Raw genomic sequence first — 25,014 nt, 5'->3', positions numbered from 1 at the left:
CTAACAGGTGTTGGCAATAACTAAATCACACTTGCAGCCATTTGACATGGATTAAAGTTGACTCAACATCTGTCCTGTGACCTTGTGTGTACCACATTGAGCATGGAGAAAAGAAAGAAGACCAAAGAACTGTCTGAGGACTTGAGCAATCTCAAGGCTACAAGTCCATCTCCAAAGACCTGAATGTTCCTGTGTCTACCGTGCGCAGTGTCATCAAGAAGTTTAAAGCCCATGGCACTGTGGCTAACCTCCCTAGATGTGGATGGAAAAGAAAAATTGACAAGAGATTTCAACACAAGATTGTGCGGATGTTGGATAAAGAACCTCGACTAACATCCAAACAAGTTCAAGCTGCCTTGCAGTCCAAGGGTACAACAGTGTCAACCTGTATTATCCATCAGCGTCTGAATGAAAAGAGACTGTATGGTAGGAGACCCAGGGAAACCCCACTTCTTACCCCGAGACATAAAAAAGCCAGGCTGGAGTTTGCCAAAACTTACCTGAAAAAGCCTAAAACGTTTTGGAAGAATCTTCTCTGGTCAGATGAGACAAAAGTAGAGCTTTTTGGTCAAAGGCATCAACATAGAGTTTACAGGAGAAAAAAAGAGGAATTCAAAGAAAAGAACACGGTCCCTACAGTCAAACATGGCGGAGGTTCCCTGATGTTTTGGGGTTGCTTTGCTGCCTCTGGCACTGGACTGCTTGACCGTGTGCATGGCATTATGAAGTCTGAAGACTACCAACAAATTTTGCAGCATAATGTAGGGCCCAGTGTGAGAAAGCTGTGTCTCCCTCAGAGGTCATGGGTCTTCCAGCAGGACAATGACCCAAAACACACTTCAAAAAGCACTAGAAAATGGTCTGAGAGAAAGCACTGGAGACTTCTAAGGTGGCCAGCATGGAGTCCAGACCTGAATCCCATAGAACACCTGTGGAGAGATCTAAAAATGGCAGTTTGGAGAAGGCACCCTTCAAATACCAGGGAACTGGAGCAGTTTGCCAAAGAAGTATGGTCTAAAATTCCAGCAGAGCATTGTAAGAAACTCATTGATGGTTACCGGAAGCGGTTGGTCGCAGTTATTTTGGCTAAAGGTTGTGCAACCAAGTATTAGGCCGAGGGTGCCAATACTTTTGTCTGGCCCATTTTTGGAGTTTTGTGTGAAATGATCAATGTTTTGCTTTTTGCTTCATTCTCTTTTGTGTTTTTTTCATTTAAGACAAATTAAATGAAGATAATAATATCAAAGAATTTGTGATTGCAATCATTTTCAGGAAGAAACTGAGTATTATCTGACAGAATTGCAGGGGTGTCAATACTTTTGGCCATGACTGTATGTACCCAAGAGTAGCTGTAAATGCAATGTGTTTCTAGCCTTAAGGTACCTTCACACATAAAGATATCGTTAACGATATCGTTGCTTTTTGTGACGTAGCAACGATATCGTTAAGGAAATCGTTCTGTGTGACAGCGACCAACGATCAGGCCCCTGCTGGGAGATCGTTGGTCGCTGGGGAAAGTCCAGAACTTTATTTCGTCGCTGGATCTCCCGTGGACATCGCTGGATCGGCGTGTGTGACACCGATCCAGCGATGTCTTCACTGGTAACCAGGGTAAACATCGGGTAACTAAGCGCAGGACCGCGCTTAGTAACCCGATGTTTACCCTGGTTACCAGCGTAAAAGTAAAAAAAAACAAACACTACATACTTACCTACCGCTGTCTGTCCCCGGCGCTGTGCTCTGCACTCCTCCTGTACTGGCTGTGAGCATCGGTCAGCCGGAAAGCAGAGCGGTGACGTCACCGCTCTGCTTTCCGGCCGCTGTGCTCACAGTCAGTACAGGAGGAGTGCAGAGAAGCAGAGCGCCTGGGACAGACAGCGGTAGGTAAGTATGTAGTGTTTTTTTTTTTTTACTTTTACGCTGGTAACCAGGGTAAACATCGGGTTACTAAGCGCGGCCCTGCGCTTAGTAACCCGATGTTTACCCTGGTTACCCGGGAACTTCGGGATCGTTGGTCGCTGGAGAGCTGTCTGTGTGACAGCTCTCCAGCGACCAAACAGCGACGCTGCAGCGATCCGGATCGTTGTCGGTATCGCTGCAGCGTCGCTTAATGTGAAGGGGCCTTTAGAGTGACAAATAAGCGATATAAAGTGCAATAGATAGCCAATTTTATAGATCCCTCCTTCTATGTGGGAGGCTCTTTAATAATACCAGCAATGGTGTAGCACTCCTTCTTTGGCTGCCATATCCCCTGATTATAACTTGGCACTCAACTTATGTTTGATATGAAGATTTTAATGCAGTCCCGAAAATAATTACAACATTTCAGTCCCCAAATGTACCTTTATCAAGTACTGCAATGGATACATAATGAAAAAATAATGAAAAAATAACAACATCATGTCTGATACAAAAGGATAATGTCAGAAAACAATAACAATAGTATTAATAAATAACAAATTGGCGTAATTGCCATGCTCAGGAACCGAAGAAATGAAGAAAAAAGATCTTGGAAAATCTGCCCGACTGCAAGGTGCTATTTTTGCCCCAAAGGTGGGAGGGGAAAGGGGAGAAGGCCCAAACTAAAGGCTGTGAGCAGTGTATGTGTGGTGATAAAAAATTAGAAAGGTATCGGAGGTAAAGAACGTACCGTGATTGCAATTGGACCTTCCTCTGTGGTACTAGCAAGTACTGAATGGGTATCTAAACCCTAGAATAAGATATTTTATATCAGAACAATATATTATCTGTGTCATAGAGTTCATTACATGTGTGACGCTGACCGTGAATGTTCCAATATAGGGCCTGGTAATAGGGCCTGGTATGCTTGTTGTTTATTGTATCAGAAATATGTGAAGGCCCCGGACTGGAATATAGGCACTTGGATTATAATATATGTTATCTCAGGGAAGCCTAAAATAAAAATGATTTTCTAAGAATAAAGATAGAATATAAGGTTCACTTGTTAGGAAAAATGTCAATATGGAATAACTCACAATATTTATGGTAGATGTGACCCAACACTCTGTATTACTCACGGGTTGGGTTCCCACGTGTGCACCACCCACAGTTGTGCAACAATATATCTTAATATCCCCTGATTAGTCCTATGTGGATGAAATGCGTTGGGAGGTGGTCCTCTGTTCAAATGGCAAAGTGAACTTTATTTTGACATGGATACTTACCCTCATGGGTCCTTGTCTATTATTCCATGGGAGGTGGGTTTTTTTTGACAATGGAGATTCTATCATCTATGGATCTGGTGAGATTGTTCCAATTTTCTTTTAAGTGAATTTCCTTTGGACATATTGAGACATAAATTAATCAGTTGTACTGACATGTTCCCCCATGTCTAATTAGTTTTTTTACTGCAGTGATATTTTAATGATTCATATTAAATGTTACATTTTAAGTTCCTTATTTTTGCTTTTTTCTAGCCTTTAGAGTAACAATGCATGTTCTGGCATATAAAAGGAAGTACAGAGACTCCCTCTTTGATATCCATATGTGTTAATATGGCATATAGACATGTTTCTTGTTCATGACACAACCCCTTTAATATCTAACATTGTCAGAATAAGGTTAGTGAAAATCATTGGCCAAAAACGTTAGTGTGCCTCTTATCTAACCTCTGGAACTTAGACTTACAGAAGTTTTAGAGACTTTCCAACTCTTTTACACTTTAAAAGAGAGTGATTTATCTACCTTGATAGGTGCACTGAACTGCCAAAAGAGGAGGGAGCTAGAGTCTTAAAGGGAACCTGTCACCTCCCCAGGCGTTTGTAACTAAAAGAGCCACCTTGTGCTGCACTAATGCTGCATTCTGACAAGGTGGCTCTTTTAGTTCGGGTCCCTGGCACTGCTGAATTGATCGTTTATCAAATTTATCTCTCATACCTTGAAATCGCCACGGGGGCAGGTCTTTCCCCCCTAACACAGATGCACCACAGCCGTCCCTCAGGGCCTCTGCGCGCCGGGCGTCGCCTCCTCTTCATTAGCGTCCCCTGGCGCCTGCGCTGTAAGTTCGAAGGGCAGTGCAACTGCGTTTTTTTGGGGGCATGCGCAGTTGCGCTGCCCTTCGAACTACAGCGCAGGCACTGGGGACGCTAGATCCTAGATGTGCTTGATGGGAAGCAAGTGCGGAGACACTGTAGTTCATGGTAGCACATTTAGGCCCACAGGATTCTCACAGTAGCCCAAGCAACATACAGACATAATCATGTTGAAAAAGGCTCTCATACTCAACACTAACCAAATCAAGTCGTTTTGAAATGTTGTTTCCAATTTTTCACCATTTGCATATCATTACCATATCTATCCATCCTGTGATTTCCACAAGTTCACGATTTTCCTTTCCTGTCTCCTCTTCATTTCTATTTGTTCTAGTCTTTTTCACAAAATATGCTTGTGTTATTTTCAAATCCATTTTATTCTGTTTTCTCATACATTGACACTTGTATAAATATTTTATGAGAGCTGCTGTGAACTGAAATGATAGGATGTGGTAAAGGACTTCTACTCTGCTTATAATTACAGCAGAAGAAAACTTCTACATTGCCTAAGAAGCCACCAACAGGAGACATCATGCGATCAGTGAATGGAGGTCCGGCTCACTCACCCTGTCCGAGTAAAGAGTCAGAGCGAGAAGTAGAGATTCGGCTTTTGCAAGTGGAGTGTGATGAGCTGAGGACCAGACTTGGATGTTTGAAGGTAAAAACTTTTTAGCATTATCATCTCACGGCCCCTTTCACACATCAGTTTTTTGCCATCAGACGCAATCCGTTGAATTTTGAAAAAAAAAACGAATCCGGTGACTGATGCATCCGGATCGGGTTTTTTTTCATAGATTTGGTTTATGAAAGTAGAAAAAGTTATTTTTTTCTAAACCAATTTTACAATGTACTTCCAGTTACCCAGAATTATAAATTTAATGCAGGATCCTGCACAATAATAATTGTTCTATTTTTTACATTTTTCTCTCAATAGTCTGTTTGTACACTGACATTAGATTTTACAACAATACCTAACAGACAGTTTGGACCACAGCTGTTCTATGCTGCTACTGAAAGCAAAATCGCTAATGAAAGTGAATTAGAAAAGCCATTATTGTGTAATTTCCAGGAAGTTGACTTAAAATGAGCCCTATGTGTATGTGAACCCTAAGGGTATGTGCACATAGATGCATACTAGAATAGTTTTTAAGGCAGAAGATGCTTCAGGAAAACAGGTGGTGTTTTCCCTGATGAGTCTATTTGGCAGCAGCTTTGCCATCAGCGTTGTCATGAAATACAACGACCCAATCGGGGGGTTGGTCAGCGGACGGTACAACAAGCACACAACGGGATGGAAAAGGGGAGAGGAAGGCCCGACCGATAGGGAAATGAGGGATGCACACCCCCTGAGCTCAAACCTGAGCCCGTCCCTGCACTCCCCAAATGCCCTAAGTAGGCCCTTCCCCCACCACCGTCAGGAACCTCGTCCCTCGCTGTCACCTCACACTACCCTGGCTTGTGCACTGGTCGGCAAGGGCACTAGCCTCCCCACTGCATATGGTACAAACACAGGGGACAGTGACAAACACGAGAGGGACAAGGAATAAACACAACACTTAGCTTCTAGACTCCACTGCCAAGCTCCACACCGCAGATGAGACAGAAACAGGACTCCAAATTCCAGAAGTGGCTGACACCAGAGAGCTGCAACTGCACGGCTGGTCTCCATAGAATAACTCAATCACCAACATTCAGATGATGCATCAGGTGACCATTTAAAGGATGGTGGGAGTAGTCACCACCCACATAAGCTGACCTAGCCACTCTGCAATTGCTGCAGGCTGCCAGCAGGGGAAACTTACATTATCCCTTACTGGTCCTGAAAGTAAGCTACGTTTAAAACATAGTGGAACCAGAGCTGCCACGCATCCTAAATTGGATCATGACAAGCGTCTTTTAAAAATAATCATTTATAATTTATCAATATATACCGTATATACTCAAGTATAAGCCGAGATTTTCAGCCCATTTTTTGGGGCTGAATGTGCCCCTCTCGGCTTATACTCAAGTGATTGTCCCAGGGGTCGGCAGGGGAGTGGCAGCTGTCAAATCATACTTACCTGCTCCCAGCGCGTCTCTGCACGTTCCTGCTTCTTCGGCGCCCGCAGCTTCTTCCTGTGTTCAGCGGTCACGTGGTACCGCTCATTAAAGTAATGAATATGGACGCATATTCATTACTTTCATGAGCGGTACGATGTGACCGCTGAGCACAGGAAGAAGCTGCAGGTGCAGATGATCACCTGTCAGTGAGAAGCTGCAAGGGACTGCGCCAGGAGCAGGTGAGTATAATGGGGACTGGAGGGTGAGTATTGCACGATATTCCCCTGTCCCTCGTTCCACAACTGGGCGCCGCTGTGTCTTCTGCATCCTCTGCCTGTGACGTTCAGGTCAGAGGGCACGATGATGCGATTAGTGTGCGCACCGCCCTCTGCCTGAACAGTCGCTGTGGAGGACGCGGATGACACAGCGGCGCCCAGTGGTGGAACACGGACATTTAAATATTGCAACTGCCGGGGGTCTGCTCAGGACAAGAGGTGTGTATGTGATTTTTTTTTAATCGCAGCAACAGCATATGGGGCAAATGTTCCTATGGAGCATCTTATGGGGCCCTAATCAACCTATGCAGCATTATATGGGGCACATTATCTATGGAGCATCTTATGGGGCCATAATCAATCTATGCAGCATTATATGGGGCATATTTTCTATGAAGCATCTTATGGGGCCCATCATAAAATACTCCTCCCCTCTCGCCCCGACGCGCGTTTCGCCCTTAGCTTCTTCCAGGGGGGGGGGGGGGTCGTTTTTTACATTGCTGTGTATACAGTGCTATGAAAAATATTTCAAAAACCAAGTATCATTTCCTTTACACTTCACAAATCCATGCTAATTTATGTTGGTATATCACATAAAATCCCAGTAAAATACAATTAGGTTTGTAGGTGTAATATGAAAAAATATGGAAAAGTTCACGAGGTATGAATTATTTTTCAAGGCACTGTATGTTTATTTTATTTTAACATTTATCGAGCGCTTCTTCAGTCAAGAGGCTAACAGTTAAGCAGAAGGGGATGGTACTGAACAGAGAATAGAGCTGAGGTGACAGAGGCTTCAGATCTACAGTCACATTTACATATCAATACAAACACTGATTTCTCAGCAATGGCAGAATGAACTGGCAATGTCAAGTTATTGCTGGACTTGCCTTTGAAAGAGCTACATGCACATAGAAACAGTTCGGTGTGAAATCTTGCTGACAAATTACCTCTAAGGCCGGGGTCACACTTGCGAGTGTGATACGAGAAACTCGCTCGAGTCTCTCGCATCAATACCCGGCACTGCCACCGGCACTCGGGACTAGAGCGTGCGTCTGCATGTATTTCTATGCAGCCGCACGCTCTGGTCCAAGTGCTGGTGGCACTGCCAGGTATTGATGTGAGAGACTTGTGCGAGTTTCTCGCATCACACTCGCAAGTGTGACCCCGGCCTAATGCAGCAAATAAGAGGGACTAACTGAATGATCATACAGATTAGATACATTTTCAGATGGTGATGACAATGAATTACAGTAGTTCTTTAAGAAAATCACTGTGAAACAGATTTGTTAATTTATGAATGCCAAGTTTTTGTTAATTACATGCACTTGTGTGACATTTCTAACACAATTGCAAATATTCCTAATTTACTGAATATTTACAATACCTTTCTAACTAGAAATATTAAAAAAAACAATACTGGCCTTGAGAAGAAAGTGATTGTTACCCTAGATGTAACTAAAATCTCAAGAGTCCGTGTGCAAAATAAGTAACAAGGCATTCATCTGCTAAGTGTATTTTATGTTAGTGTCCTCTTAAGTGACAGAGGTGCCTTTAGACCCATCAAGTACTAGGACATTCAATCTCTGCACCCTCTATAGTTATGCCCCTGGTACATTCAGTGTATCAATAATAATAAATCTCCTATTCTGATTTAGGAAGCAAGAATAGTCTTGACCAGAGTTTTTAATCTTTCTTTACTGGGGTCTCCTCAGATCAACCAATGTGATATCTGAGCCTCATTATGTAGACCAAGGTGATGCCTGGGCCTTACTGCACAAAGGAAGGTGATGTCTGGACTTTACGAGGTAGACAAAGGTGATGATGGATCCTCAGTGGAGAGACCAAGGTAATGCATGGGTCTCACTATAAAAGACTAAGGTGATGTCTGGACTTTATTAGACAGACCAAAGTGATTCTGGATCCTCATTGGAGAGACCGTGGTAATGTATGGGTCTCAATATAAAGACTATTGTGATGTCTCGTCCTTACTAGACAGACCAAAGTGATTCCGGATCCTCATTGGAGAGACCGTGGTAATGCCTGGGTCTCACTATAAAAACTAAGGTGATGTCTGGGCCTCACTAGACATACCAAGGTGATGTCTGGGCCTCACTAGACAAACCAAGGTGATGATCTGGACGTTACTAGACAGACCAAGGTGATGCCTGGGCTTTGCTAGACAGATCAAGATGATGCCTGGGCCTCACTATACAGTCCAAGGTAAATCCTAGGCCTCAATAGAGAAACCAAGGTGGAAGGGAAAATTATAACATCAATTAAGTAAGATTAGTTTGTCTATCATTTACAAGACTACCTCTACACAAATGGCATGACCACTATTTACACTTATTGCAGGACCTCAGAAACATAGGGGGTTTGGATGAGAATACATAAGTGTCAATCGTGACACCTCTGCCTAGTGAGTCTAAGCTTCAAAGTGTGAGCAGATGGTCATTGCAGCCAGGCTGGATATTTCCTAGTTACTAGAGTTGAGCGAATTTGTTCAGATTCGGTTCTGAATTCGATCGGCAGCAAATATTGTTGTTTGCAATATTCGTCGAACACAGCCAAATGTCATTAGAATCAATGGGTGTAGAAATTACCAAATATGTTCTGAACCAAACAACAAACATACATTCGGCACGGATAGGGTATCAATATAGCACGAATATGGCAAATTCAGATTCGGCAACTGAATCCGAACAAATTCGCTCAACTCTACTAGTTACTATCTGGAGAGAGGTGGTTAAATACATAAAGCATTTAAAATGTAAGGTACTTGCCCTTAAATTAGTCTACGGTCCAGACACACCAGGCATTTTATTATTGGAATATAGGCTGTCCTGGATACAAGAGTCCAGAATCTGGCATATGAAAATATGATAGGTTACACCATGAAATAGCATTCACATGTGGGGGGTGCTTGTTCTGATTGTCATCCATATTTTATTTCTCCTTCCCTCAAGGAAACAGAAGTATAACTTAAGATGGAAACGTTTAGGCATTTGTCTTTTTATTTTATAACTGCATAGCTCTCAACCGTCCCAGATTCAGTGAGACTGTCTTGATTTGAGTGCTCAATCCTGCCACTTCAGGGCTTTGTCTCAACTTCTAATACTCATCTCTCTCTGAAGTCGTCATCGCTCTGTGGTTCCTCCTCCTTCTTGTAGGGGGGGGGGGCAGGGCTGCATCTCTCTGCTCTGACATAAATTAAATAAACTATTTTCTTCTCTGTTCCCCCCGAGACTTGAACTCGCGATCTCATGCAGCAGCTCTAACTATGAGCCGCAGCCCACAATGATATACATTGGAGATTTTTGATAATTGTTAGCTGTATTGCAGGCAGTGAACCCAGAAGCAGATTATAAGATCATACAAGTGCATAGAGACACATATCTTGAAGAAAAAAAAATTCTCCCATGAAATTACTAAAAATACTTTTATAATTTTAATGTTTAATGTGCTTTTTTAAAAAATACTGACATATTTAGTGTAACCCTGTAATCGTAACAAGAGTTGAGCGAATTTCTTCGGGTCCCCACTTATTCGGCAAGCTATAGCACTTGCCGAATAAGCTGCAGAAAGAACCCAGATACATGGAGCGCACTGGCTGATCAAGCGCTATAGCTTGCCGAATACTGCAAACATCAAGGAAAAAGAAATATGCCAGGGAATCAGGGACCACCACATAAATAACAATGAATTTTTTATTAAAGTATACAAAGCACAACAAACCACAGTGAAACAACCTCCACGTGTGTTCTGCTCTCCCTGAAGGCAATCCTCAGACTAAGGCCGGGGTCACACTAGAGCGTAATACAGACGAGTGCTATGCGATAAAAAAATCGGACCAATGTTAATCTTGTTAAAGAAATGGTTAATCTTCATCTTTTTAAGTAACAGAAAAATAACAGAATTACAGAAAACAAGTATTGTGCAATGTTATCATCTGTCTCTCCTTGTGGACAATTTCCCGGACATTCCACATAGTAGTGGTCAGAATTTCTCAGAATCGCCGATTCTATGTCTGTTTTTGTCTTTATGGAAAGAGGGTAACCTTTGGCACTCAACAACTCTGCCCTGGAGTCTCGGGACGCACGCCGGCTTTCTTACCTCACGATGGTCCTGCCACATTAGCCACCATTGGTACATACAGACCTCCTTGACAAAGGCGATGTACGCCGAAACGTTGGAACTTTGATGTATGTTAATATTTTTTTGCTGGCTGTCTATTAATAAACCTATTTTCACTAAGAATATAAAAGTATGGACTTGTTGAGTGCCAAAGGTTACCCTCTTTTCATATTGTGATTTTTGTCCTTTGAGCACCATATATAATATAAAAGAGAGTGCACCGCTCTTGATCTGACTATTTTATGTTTTTGTCTTTATCCACCCAAAAATCTTGAATATTCAGCCAGAATCTCATAAAACCGCAGACATGTGCAAAGCCCCCCCAGCATTCTTTGACCTAATCTATCTTGTATCCCAGGATGTATATGACAACCCATTGTATAATCCATGTAACATACATAGTAACATAGTAACATAGTTAGTAAGGCCGAAAAAAGACATTTGTCCATCCAGTTCAGCCTATATTCCATCATAATAAATACCCAGATCTACGTCCTTCTACAGAACCTAATAATTGTATGATACAATATTGTTCTGCTCCAGGAAGACATCCAGGCCTCTCTTGAACCCCTCGACTGAGTTCGCCATCACCACCTCCTCAGGCAAGCAATTCCAGATTCTCACTGCCCTAACAGTAAAGAATCCTCTTCTATGTTGGTGGAAAAACCTTCTCTCCTCCAGACGCAAAGAATGCCCCCTTGTGCCCGTCACCTTCCTTGGTATAAACAGATCCTCAGCGAGATATTTGTATTGTCCCCTTATATACTTATACATGGTTATTAGATCGCCCCTCAGTCGTCTTTTTTCTAGACTAAATAATCCTAATTTCGCTAATCTATCTGGGTATTGTAGTTCTCCCATCCCCTTTATTAATTTTGTTGCCCTCCTTTGTACTCTCTCTAGTTCCATTATATCCTTCCTGAGCACCGGTGCCCAAAACTGGACACAGTACTCCATGTGCGGTCTAACTAGGGATTTGTACAGAGGCAGTATAATGCTCTCATCATGTGTATCCAGACCTCTTTTAATGCACCCCATGATCCTGTTTGCCTTGGCAGCTGCTGCCTGGCACTGGCTGCTCCAGGTAAGTTTATCATTAACTAGGATCCCCAAGTCCTTCTCCCTGTCAGATTTACCCAGTGGTTTCCCGTTCAGTGTGTAATGGTGATATTGATTCCCTCTTCCCATGTGTATAACCTTACATTTATCATTGTTAAACCTCATCTGCCACCTTTCAGCCCAAGTTTCCAACTTATCCAGATCCATCTGTAGCAGAATACTATCTTCTCTTGTATTAACTGCTTTACATAGTTTTGTATCATCTGCAAATATCGATATTTTACTGTGTAAACCTTCTACCAGATCATTAATGAATATGTTGAAGAGAACAGGTCCCAATACTGACCCCTGCGGTACCCCACTGGTCACAGCGACCCAGTTAGAGACTATACCATTTATAACCACCCTCTGCTTTCTATCACTAAGCCAGTTACTAACCCATTTACACACATTTTCCCCCAGACCAAGCATTCTCATTTTGTGTACCAACCTCTTGTGCGGCACGGTATCAAACGCTTTGGAAAAATCGAGATATACCACGTCCAATGACTCACCGTGGTCCAGTCTATAGCTTACCTCTTCATAAAAACTGATTAGATTGGTTTGACAGGAGCGATTTCTCATAAACCCATGCTGATATGGAGTTAAACAGTTATTCTCATTGAGATAATCCAGAATAACATCCCTCAGAAACCCTTCAAATATTTTACCAACAATAGAGGTTAGACTTACTGGCCTATAATTTCCAGGTTCACTTTTAGAGCCCTTTTTGAATATTGGCACCACATTTGCTATGCGCCAGTCCTGCGGAACAGACCCTGTCGCTATAGAGTCACTAAAAATAAGAAATAATGGTTTATCTATTACATTACTTAGTTCTCTTAGTACTCGTGGGTGTATGCCATCCGGACCCGGAGATTTATCTATTTTAACCCCTCTGTGACCTTAGACGTACTATCCCGTCGAGGTGCCCTGGGCTTATCTGACCCTGGACGGGATAGTACGTCATAGCCGATCGGCCGCGCTCACGGGGGGAGCGCGGCCGATCGCGGCCGGGTGTCAGCTGCTTATCGCAGCTGACATCCGGCACTATGTGCCAGGAGCGGTCACGGACCGCCCCCGGCACATTAACCCCTGGCACACCGCGATCAAAGATGATCGCGATGTGCCGGCGGTACAGGGAAGCACCGCGCAGGGAGGGGGCTCCCTGCGGGCTTCCCTGAGCCCCCCGCAGCAACGCGATGTGATCGCGTTGCTGCGAGGGTCTCCTCACCTCCCTCCCTGCTCGAGCCCCGGATCCAAGATGGCCGCGGATCCGGGTCCTGCAGGGAGGGAGGTGGCTTCACAGAGCCTGCTCAGAGCAGGCACTGTGAAGCAGCCTGCACTCCTATCAGATCAGTGATCTGACAGAGTGCTGTGCAAACTGTCAGATCACTGATCTGTGATGTCCCCCCCTGGGACAAAGTAAAAAAGTAAAAAAAAAAATTTCCAAATGTGTAAAAAAAATAAAAAAAAATATTCCAAAATAATGAAAAAAAAAAAAAAATATTATTCCCATAAATACATTTCTTCATCTAAATAAAAAAAAAAAACCAATAAAAGTACACATATTTAGTATCGCCGCGTCCGTAACGGCCCGACCTATAAAACTGGCCCACTAGTTAACCCCTTCAGTAAACACCGTAAGAAAAAAAAAAAAAAAACGAGGCAAAAAACAACGCTTTATTATCATACCGCCGAACAAAAAGTGGAATAACACGCGATCAAAAGGACAGATATAAATAACCATGGTACCGCTGAAAGCGTCATATTGTCCCGCAAAAAAAGAGCCGCCATACAGCATCATCAGCAAAAAAATAAAAAAGTTATAGTCCTGAGAATAAAGCGATGCAAAAATAATTATTTTTTCTGTAAAATAGTTTTTATCGTATAAAAGCACCAAACCATAAAAAAATTATATAAATGAGGTATCGCTGTAATCGTACTGACCCGAAGAATAAAACTGATTTATCAATTTTACCAAACGCGGAACGGTATAAACGCCTCCCCCAATAGAAATTCATGAATAGCTGGCTTTTGGTCATTCTTCCTCACAAAAATCGGAATAAAAAGCGATAAAAAAATGTCACGTGCCCAAAAATGTTTTCAATAAAAACGTCAACTCGTCCCGCAAAAAACAAGACCTCACATGACTCTGTGGACCAAAATATGGAAAAATTATAGCTCTCAAAATGTGGTATTGCAAAAAATATTTTTTGCAATAAAAAGGGTCTTTCAGTGTGTGACGGCTGCCAATCATAAAAATCCGCTAAAAAACTCGCTATAAAAGTAAATCAAACCCCCCTTCATCACCCCCTTAGTTAGGGAAAAATAAAAAAAAATGTATTTATTTCCATTTTCCCATTAGGGCTAGGGTTAGGGCTAGGGTTAGGGCTAGGGCTAGGGTTAGGGCTAGGGTTAGGGCTAGGGTTAGGGCTAGGGTTAGGGTTAGGGCTAGGGTTAGGGCTAGGGTTAGGGCTAGGGTTAGGGCTAGGGTTAGGGCTAGGGCTAGGGCTAGGGTTAGGGCTAGGGTTAGGGCTAGGGTTAGGGCTAGGGTTAGGGCTAGGGTTAGGGTTAGGGCTAGGGTTAGGGCTAGGATTAGGGTTAGGGTTAGGGTTGGGGCTACAGTTAGGGTTGGGGCTAAAGTTAGGGTTAGGGTTTAGATTACATTTACAGTTGGGAATAGGGTTGGGATTAGGGTTAGGGGTGTGTCAGGGTTAGAGGTGTGGTTAGGGTTACCGTTGGAATTAGGGTTAGGGGTGTGTTTAGATTAGGGTTTCAGTTATAATTGGGGGGTTTCCACTGTTTCGGCACATCAGGGGCTCTCCAAACACGACATGGCGTCCGATCTCAATTCCAGCCAATTCTGCGTTGAAAAAGTAAAACAGTGCTCCTTCCCTTCCGAGCTCTCCTGTGTGCCCAAACAGGGGTTTACCCCAACATATGGGGTATCAGCGTACTCAGGACAAATTGGACAACAACTTTTGTGGACCAATTTCTCCTGTTACCCTTGGGAAAATACAAAACTGGGGGCTAAAAAATAATTTTTGTGGGAAAACAAAAAGATTTTTTATTTTCACGGCTCTGCGTTATAAACTGTAGTGAAACACTTGGGGGTTCAAAGTTCTCACAACACATCTAGATAAGTTCATTGAGGGGTCTAGTTTCCAATATGGGGTCACTTGTGGGGGGTTTCTACTGTTTAGGTACATTAGGGGCTCTGCAAACGCAATGTGACGCCTGCAGACCAATCCATCTAAGTCTGCATTCCAAATGATGCTCCTTCCCTTCCGAGCCCTCCCATGCGCCCAAACGGTGGTTCCCCCCCACATATCGGGTATCAGCGTACTCAGGACAAATTGGACAACAACTTTTGTGGACCAATTTCTCCTGTTACCCTTGGGAAAATACAAAACTGGGGGCTAAAAAATAATTTTTGTGGGAAAACAAAAAGATTTTTTATTTTCACGGCTCTGCGTTATAAACTGTAGTGAAACACTTGGGGGTTCAAAGTTCTCACAACACATCTAGATAAGTTCATTGAGGGGTCTAGTTTCCAATATGGGGTCACTTGTGGGGGGTTTCTACTGTTTAGGTACATTAGGGGCTCTGCAAACGCAATGTGACGCCTGCAGACCAATCCATCTAAGTCTGCATTCCAAATGATGCTCCTTCCCTTCCGAGCCCTCCCATGCGCCCAAACGGTGGTTCCCCCCCACATATCGGGTATCAGCGTACTCAGGACAAATTGGACAACAACATTTAGGGTCCAATTTCTCCTGCTAACCTTGGAAAAATACAAAACTGGGGGCTAAAATATAATTTTTGTGGAAAAAAAAATATTTTTTATTTGCATGGCTCTGCGTTATAAACTGTAGTGAAATACTTGGGGGTTCAAAGCTCTCACAACACATCAAGATGAGTTCCTTAGGGGGTCTACTTTCCAAAATGGTGTCACTTGTGGGGGGTTTCTACTGTTTAGGTACATTAGGGGCTCTGCAAACGCAATGTGACGCCTGCAGACCATTCCATCTAAGTCTGCATTCCAAATGGCGCTCCTTCCCTTCCGAACCCTCCCATGCGCCCAAACGGTGGTTCCCCCCCACATATGGGGTATCAGCGTACTCAGGACAAATTGGACAACAACTTTTGTGGTCCAATTTCTCCTCTTACCCTAGGGAAAATACAAAACTGGGGGCTAAAAAATAATTTTTGTGGGAAAAAAATTTTGTTTTATTTTTATGGCTCTGCATTATAAACTTCTGTGAAGCCCTTGGTGGGTCAAAGTGCTCACCACACATCCAGATAAGTTCCTTAGGGGGTCTACTTTCCAAAATGGTGTCACTTGTGGGGGGTTTCAATGTTTAGGCACATCAGTGGCTCTCCAAACGCAACATGGCGTCCCATCTCAATTCCTGTCAATTTTGCATTGAAAAGTCAAACGGCGCTCCTTCCCTTCCGAGCTCTCCCATGCGCCCAAACAGTGGTTTACTGCCACATATGGGGTATCAGCGTACTCGGGACAAATTGGACAACAACTTTTGAGGTCCAATTTCTTCTCTTACCCTTGGAAAAATAAAAAATTGGGGGCAAAAATATAATTTTTGTGAAAAAATATGATTTTTTATTTTTACGGTTCTGCATTATAAACTTCTGTGAAGCACTTGGTGGGTCAAAGTGCTCACCACACCTCTAGATAAGTTCCTTAGGGGGTCTACTTTCCAAAATGGTGTCACTTGTGGGGGGTTTCAATGTTTAGGCACATCAGTGGCTCTCCAAACGCAACATGGCGTCCCATCTCAATTTCTGTCAATTTTGCATTGAAAAGTCAAACTGCGCTCCTTCCCTTCCGAGCTCTCCCATGCGCCCAAACAGTGGTTTACTGCCACATATGGGGTATCAGCGTACTCAGGACAAATTGGACAACAACTTTTGAGGTCCAATTTCTTCTCTTACCCTTGGAAAAATAAAAAATTGGGGGCAAAAATATAATTTTTGTGAAAAAATATGATTTTTTATTTTTACGGTTCTGCATTATAAACTTCTGTGAAGCACTTGGTGGGTCAAAGTGCTCACCACACCTCTAGATAAGTTCCTTAGGGGGTCTACTTTCCAAAATGGTGTCACTTGTGGGGGGTTTCAATGTTTAGGCACATCAGTGGCTCTCCAAACGCAACATGGCGTCCCATCTCAATTTCTGTCAATTTTGCATTGAAAAGTCAAACTGCGCTCCTTCCCTTCCGAGCTCTCCCATGCGCCCAAACAGTGGTTTACTGCCACATATGGGGTATCAGCGTACTCAGGACAAATTGGACAACAACTTTTTGGGTCCAATTTCTCCTGTTACCCTTGGTAAAATAAAACAAATTGGAGCTGAAGTAAATTTTTTGTGTAAAAAAGTTAAATGTTCATTTTTATTTAAACATTCCAAAAATTCCTATTAAACACCTGAAGGGTTAATAAACTTCTTGAATGTGGTTTTGAGCACCTTGAGGGGTGCAGTTTTTAGAATGGTGTCACACTTGGGCATTTTCTATCATATAGACCCCTCAAAATGACTTCAAATGAGACGTGGTCCCTAAAAAAAAATGGTGTTGTAAAAATGAGAAATTGCTGGTCAACTTTTAACCCTTATAACTCCCTAACAAAAAAAAAAATTGGTTCCAAAATTATGCTGATGTAAAGGAGACATGTGGGAAATGTTACTTATTAAGTATTTTGTGTGACATATCTCTGTGATTTAATTGCATAAAAATTCAAAGTTTGAAAATTGCGAAATTTTCAAAATTTTCGCCAAATTTCCGTTTTTTTCACAAATAAACGCAGGTACTATCAAAGAAATTTTACCACTATCATGAAGTACAATATGTCACGAGAAAACAATGTCAGAATCACCAGGATCCGTTGAAGCGTTTCGGAGTTATAACCTCATAAAGGGACAGTGGTCAGAATTGTAAAAATTGGCCTGGTCATTAACGTGCAAACCACCCTTGGGGGTAAAGGGGTTAATCTTATTTAGCCGGTTTCGCACCTCTTCTTGGGTTAGATTGGTGACCCTTAATATAGGGTTTTCATTGTTTCTTGGGATTTCACCTAGCATTTCATTTTCCACCGTGAATACCGTGGAGAAGAAGGTGTTTAATATGTTAGCTTTTTCCTCGTCATCTACAACCATTCTTTCCTCACTATTTTTTAAGGGGCCTACATTTTCAGTTTTTATTCTTTTACTATTGATATAGTTGAAGAACAGTTTGGGATTAGTTTTACTCTCCTTAGCAATGTGCTTCTCTGTTTCCTTTTTGGCAGCTTTAATTAGTTTTTTAGATAAAGTATTTATCTCCCTATAGTTTTTTAGAGCTTCAATGGTGCCATCCTGCTTTAGTAGTGCAAATGCTTTCTTTTTACTGTTAATTGCCTGTCTTACTTCTTTGTTTAGCCACATTGGGTTTTTCCTATTTCTAGTCCTTTTATTCCCACAAGGTATAAACCGCTTACACTGCCTATTTAGGATGTTCTTAAACATTTCCCATTTATTATCTGTATTCTCATTTCTGAGGATATTGTCCCAGTCTACCAGATTAAGGGCATCTCTAAGCTGTTCAAACTTTGCCTTCCTAAAGTTCAATGTTTTTGTGACTCCCTGACAAGTCCCCCTAGTGAAAGACAGGTGAAACTGCACAATATTGTGGTTGCTATTTCCTAAATGCCCAACCACCTGCAGATTTGTTATTCTGTCAGGTCTATTAGATAGTATTAGGTCTAAAAGTGCTGCTCCTCTGGTTGGATTCTGCACCAATTGTGAAAGATAATTTTTCTTGGTTATTAGCAGAAACCTGTTGCCTTTATGGGTTTCACAGGTTTCTGTTTCCCAGTTAATATCCGGGTAGTTAAAGTCCCCCATAACCAGGACCTCATTATGGGTTGCAGCTTCATCTATCTGCTTTAGAAGTAGACTTTCCATGCTTTCTGTTATATTTGGGGGTTTGTAACAGACCCCAATGAGAATTTTGTTCCCATTTTTCCCTCCATGAATTTCAACCCATATGGACTCGACATCCTCATTCCCTTCGCTAATATCCTCCCTTAAAGTGGACTTTAGACAAGACTTTACATAGAGACAAACCCCTCCTCCTCTCCGATTTTTACGATCCTTTCTAAACAGACTGTAACCCTGTAAGTTAACTGCCCAGTCATAGCTTTCATCTAACCATGTCTCGGTTATTCCCACTATGTCAAAGTTACCTGTAGATATTTCTGCTTCTAGTTCTTCCATCTTGTTTGTCAGGCTTCTGGCGTTTGCGAGCATGCAGTTTAGAGGATTTTGTTTTGTTCCAATCTCCTCACTGTGGATTGTTTTAGAAATGTTCTTACCTCCCTTCTGAGTATGTTTTCCTGGGTCGTCTTTGTTCGAGTCTAATGTTTTTCTTCCCGTCCCCTCTTCTTCTAGTTTAACGCCCTCCTGATGAGTGTAGCGAGTCTTCTGGCGAATGTGTGTTTCCCAGGTTTGTTGAGGTGTAGTCCGTCTCTGGCGAGGAGTCCATCATACCAGTAATTCACACCGTGGTCCAGGAATCCAAATCCTTGTTGTCTGCACCATCGTCTTAGCCAGTTGTTTGCATCAAGGATCCTGTTCCATCTCCTGGTGCCATGCCCGTCTACTGGAAGGATAGAAGAAAAAACTACCTGTGCATCCAGTTCCTTTACTTTCTTCCCCAACTCTTCAAAGTCCTTGCAGATTGTCGGTAGGTCCTTCCTTGCCGTGTCATTGGTGCCAACATGTATCAGAAGAAATGGGTGGACGTCCTTGGAGCTGAAGAGCTTTGGTATCCTATCGGTCACATCCTTGATCATCGCACCTGGAAGGCAGCATACTTCTCTTGCAGTTATGTCCGGTCTGCAGATGGCTGCTTCGGTGCCTCTCAGTAGTGAGTCTCCCACCACCACCACTCTTCGTTGCTTCTTGGCTGTACTTTTTGCTGTCACTTGTTGCTGTGTGCCCTTTTCTTTTTTGCTTGCTGGTATTGCTTCATTCTTAGGTGTGCCATCTTCATCCTCTACAAAGATTTGATATCGGTTCTTCAGTTGTGTGGTTGGTGATTTCTCCATGGTCTTCTTGCTTCTTTTGGTCACATGCTTCCACTCATCTGCTTTTGGAGGTTCTCTGACACTTTTTGCACCTTCTGTGACCAGTAGAGATGCTTCTGTTCTGTCTAGAAAGTCTTCATTCTCTTTGATGAGTTTCAAAGTTGCTATTCTTTCTTCCAGACCCCGCACCTTTTCTTCTAAAAGGGCCACTAGTCTACACTTCTGACAGGTGAAATTGGATTCTTCTTCTGGTCGATCTGTGAACATGTAGCACATGCTGCAGCTCACCATGTAGGTTGTCACATCTGCCATGTTGCTCCTAGATCCTGCTGACTTGCTGTGTGTTTTCCTTCTTGTGTAATCTACTCAGCCAAGCTCTCTTGCAATAATGTCCTACAGGCAAAAATTCGCGCGCCGTAAGGCCAATTTTTTACGTAACGTTTTTCTTTTGATCTTGGTGCTTTAAAAGCCCAGCCCTGAGAATAAAGAGCATGAGACTACTTGGACAGACAACGAGCGTGTGTCTCTCTGATTATTGCTTCATCGCTTAGGCTTCTTTCACACTAGCGTCAGAATCTCCCCGTTGCAATGCGTCGGGGAGAGATTCCGACGCTAGCATTTGCTGCATTGCACAATGGGTGCAGCGGATGCATTTTTCCGGCGCATCCGCTGCCCCATTGTAAGGTGCGGGGAGGTGGGGGCGGAGTTCCGGCCGCGCATGCGCGGTCGGAAAAAGCGGTCCGTCAGGAGAAAAAAACGTTACATGTAGCGGTCTGCCAAAGCACGACGCATCCGTCGCAAGACGGATGCGAAGTGTGGCAATCCGTCGCAAATGCGTCGTCAATAGAAGTCTATGGGGAAAAAACGCATCCTGCAAGCACTTTTGCAGGATGCGTTTTTTTTGCAAAACGACGCATTGTGACGGATTTAAAAAAACGCTAGTGTGAAAGTACCCTTAGGTACCTAAAAGACAGAACACCTGAGTAGGTTGGAAATCCCTTCTCTAACAATCTATGGGGCAGCTCCCATTATCCTTTGTTTTCTCGGCCATATTATACGTGCAAGAGAAATCGCAGCTTGCGGCGATTTGCACCATATTACGGCCGAGACTCGCCAATGAAAGTCTATGGGTGCGAGAAAAACTCACACACCACACGGACCATCAGTGTGACTTGCAAGAAATACGCACCGGTGTCATTTAGAAAATCTGGCAATTCAGTGCAGTGTAATGTAAAATCACACTGACAGGTTAAAACAGAATAGAAAAAATAAATGTAAATATATATATATTTCAAAAGTTTAGGGTTACCCAGACAATTTTGTGTTTTCCATGAAAACTCATACTTTTATTAATCAAATGAGTTGCCAAATTAATTGAAAATCTAGTCCAGACATTGCCAAGGTTCGAAAAAAAGATTTTTATTTGAAATAATAATTTTTTCCTTCAAACTTTGCTTTCGTCAAAGAATGCTTCCTTTGCAGCAATTACAGCATTGCAGACCTTTGACATTCTAGCAGTTAATTTGCTGAGGTAATCTGGAGAAATGTCACCCCATGCTTCCAGAAGCCCCTCCCACAAGCTGGTTTGGCTTGATGGGCACTATTTGCGCACCATATGGTCAAGCTGCTCCCACAACAGCTCAATGGGGTTGAAACCTGGTGACTTCACTGGCCACTCCATTACAGATAGAATACCAGCTGCCTGCTTCTTCCCTAAATAGTTCTTGCATAATTTGGAGGTGTGCTTTGGGTCATTGTCCTGTTGTAGGATGAAATTGGCTCCAATCAAGCCACAAGGTAAGGCATGGGGTTGCAAAATGGAGAGATAGCCTTCCTTATTCAAAATCCCTTTTACCTTGTACAAATCTTCCACTTTACCATTATCAAAGCAACCCCAGACCATCACATTACCTCCACCATGCTTGACAGATGGCGTCAGACACTCTTCCAGCATCTTTTCAGTTGTTCTGCATCTCACAAATGTTCTTCTATGTGATCCAAACACCTCAAATTTGGATTCAGCTGTCCATAACACTTTTTTCCAATCTTCCTCTGTCCAATGTCTGTGTTCTTTTGCCCATATTAATCTTTTCCTTTTATTAGCCAGTCTCAGATATAGCTTTTTCTTTCCCACTGTGCCCTGAAGACCAGCATCCCGGAGTCACCTCTTCACTTTAGACGTTGACACTGGCGTTTTGTGTGCACTATTTAATGAATCCGCCAGTTGAGGACCTGTGAGGCGTCGATTTCGCAAACTACAGACTCTAATGTACTTGTCTTGTTGCTTAGTTGTGCAGCGAGGCCTCCCACTTCTCTTTCTACTCTGGTTAGAGCCTGTTTGTGCTTTCCTCTGAAGGGAGTAGTACACACCGTTGTAGGAAATATTCAGTTTCTTTGCAATTTCTCGCATGGAATAGCCTTCATTTCTAAGAACAAGAATAGACTGTCGAGTTTCACATGAAAGTTCTTTTTTCTGGCCATTTTGAGAGTTTAATGGAACCAACAAATGTAATGCTCCAGATTCTCAACTAGCTTAAATGAAGGTCAGGTTTATAGGTTCTCTAATCAGCCAAACTGTTTTCAGCTGTGCTAACATACTTGCACAAGGGTTTTCAAGGTTATTCTAACCATCCATTAGCCTTGTTACACAGCTATAGAACACAAAGTACCATAAGAACACTGGAGTGATGGCTGTTGGAAATGGGCCTCTACACACCTATGAAGATATTGCATTACAAACCAGACTTTTGCAGCTAGAATAGTCATAATAATAATAATAATCTTTATTTATATAGCGCTAACATATTCTGCAGTGCTTTACAGTTTAACAGTTTCAAACACAAAAGTCATAAGTAACAACGTTAACAATACAATAATTAAAGTGAAATAAAACGACCCTGCTCGTGAGAGCTTACAATCTACAATGAGGTGGGGGAGATACAAAGTACCGGTGTGTATTTGCAATGATGTATTTACAATGATGGTCCAGCCATCCTCAGGGGTTGTGTAATAGATAGGGATAGTGAATTGGCTACACACACACACACACACACAAACATCCACATTAACAATGTATAGAGTGTATTTCTGAATCATTTAATGTTAGCTTCATTAGAAAAACCTGTGCTTTTCTTTCAAAAATAAGGAAACTTCTTAGTGACCATAAACTTTTGAACAGTAGTGTATATACAGTGGGGCAAAAAAGTATTTAGTCAGTCAGCAATAGTGCAAGTTCCACCACTTAAAAAGATGAGAGGCGTCTGTAATTTACATCATAGGTAGACCTCAACTATGGGAGACAAACTGAGAAAAAAAAATCCAGAAAATCACATTGTCTGTTTTTTTAACATTTTATTTGCATATTATGGTGGAAAATAAGTATTTGGTCAGAAACAAAATTTAATCTCAATACTTTGTAATATATCCTTTGTTGGCAATGACAGAGGTCAAACGTTTTCTGTAAGTCTTCACAAGGTTGTCACACACTGTTGTTAGTATGTTGGCCCATTCCTCCATGCAGATCTCCTCTAGAGCAGTGATGTTTTTGGCTTTTCGCTTGGCAACACGGACTTTCAACTCCCTCCAAAGGTTTTCTATAGGGTTGAGATCTGGAGACTGGCTAGGCCACTCCAGGACCTTGAAATGCTTCTTACGAAGCCACTCCTTCGTTGCCCTGGCGGTGTGCTTTGGATCATTGTCATGTTGAAAGACCCAGCCACATTTCATCTTCAATGCCCTTGCTGATGGAAGGAGGTTTGCACTCAAAATCTCACGATACATGGCCCCATTCATTCTTTGATGTACCCGGATCAGTCGTCCTGGCCCCTTTGCAGAGAAACAGCCCCAAAGCATGATGTTTCCACCACCATGCTTTACAGTAGGTATGGTGTTTGATGGATGCAACTCAGTATTCTTTTTCCTCCAAACACGACAAGTTGTGTTTCTACCAAACAGTTCCAGTTTGGTTTCATCAGACCATAGGACATTCTCCCAAAACTCCTCTGGATCATCCAAATGCTCTCTAGCAAACTTCAGACGGGCCCGGACATGTACTGGCTTAAGCAGTGGGACACATCTGGCACTGCAGGATCTGAGTCCATGGTGGCGTAGTGTGTTACTTATGGTAGGCCTTGTTACATTGGTCCCAGCTCTCTGCAGTTCATTCACTAGGTCCCCCCGCGTGGTTCTGGGATTTTTGCTCACCGTTCTTGTGATCATTCTGACCCCACGGGGTGGGATTTTGCGTGGAGCCCCAGATCGAGGGAGATTATCAGTGGTCTTGTATGCCTTCCATTTTCTAATTATTGCTCCCACTGTTGATTTCTTCACTCCAAGCTGGTTGGCTATTGCAGATTCAGTCTTCCCAGCCTGGTGCAGGGCTACAATTTTTTTTCTGGTGTCCTTTGACAGCTCTTTGGTCTTCACCATAGTGGAGTTTGGAGTCAGACTGTTTGAGGGTGTGCACAGGTGTCTTTTTATACTGATAACAAGTTTAAACAGGTGCCATTACTACAGGTAATGAGTGGAGGAAAGAGGAGACTCTTAAAGAAGAAGTTACAGGTCTGTGAGAGCCAGAAATCTTGATTGTTTGTTTCTGACCAAATACTTATTTTCCACCATAATATGCAAATAAAATGTTAAAAAAACAGACAATGTGATTTTCTGGATTTTTTTTTTTCTCAGTTTGTCTCCCATAGTTGAGGTCTACCTATGATGTAAATTACAGACGCCTCTCATCTTTTTAAGTGGTGGAACTTGCACTATTGCTGACTGACTAAATACTTTTTTGCCCCACTGTATATATATATATACTAGCTATTGAACCCGTTCTACGCCCGGGTGGCGAGCATTTATATTGGTATATGGTCTCCATCCTGGTATGTGCTGCTCCATCCTGCGCCCCCATCCTGTCATGTGCTGCTCCCATCCTGCGCCTCCATTCTGTCATTTGCTGCTCCCATCCTGTCATTTGCTGCTCCCATCCTGCGCCCGTTCTGTCATTTGCTGCTCCCATCCTGCGTCCCCGTTCTGTCATTTGCTGCTGCCATCCTGCGCCTGTTCTGTCATGTGCTGCTGCCATCCTGCGCCCGTTCTGTCATGTGCTGCTGCCATCCTGCGCCCGTTCTGTCATGTGCTGCTGCCATCCTGCGCCCGTTCTGTCATGTGCTGCTGCCATCCTGTGCCCGTTCTGTCATGTGCTGCTGCCATCCTGCGCCCGTTCTGTCATGTGCTGCTGCCATCCTGCGCCCGTTCTGTCATGTGCTGCGCCCGTTCTGTCATGTGCTGCTGCCATCCTGCGCCCGTTCTGTCATGTGCTGCTGCCATCC

The 25,014-nt window shown here is 42.9% G+C and overlaps 1 protein-coding gene across 1 annotated transcript in view; it reads left to right on the top strand.

The window, feature by feature from the left end:
* Nucleotides 1-25,014, top strand: part of LOC138662605 (uncharacterized) — a 195,953-nt gene that overhangs the window by 137,735 nt on the left and 33,204 nt on the right. The window contains exon 4 of the mRNA XM_069748465.1: nt 4,537-4,710. Coding sequence (XP_069604566.1) covers nt 4,537-4,710 — 174 coding nt within the window. The remainder of the gene's footprint in view (nt 1-4,536; nt 4,711-25,014) is intronic.

This window comes from Ranitomeya imitator, chromosome 1 (assembly GCF_032444005.1).
Source record: "Ranitomeya imitator isolate aRanImi1 chromosome 1, aRanImi1.pri, whole genome shotgun sequence".
Classification (NCBI taxonomy): Eukaryota; Metazoa; Chordata; class Amphibia; order Anura; family Dendrobatidae; genus Ranitomeya; species Ranitomeya imitator.
Note: the sequence above shows the minus strand (reverse complement) of the source record. Positions and strands in the feature narration are given on the sequence as shown.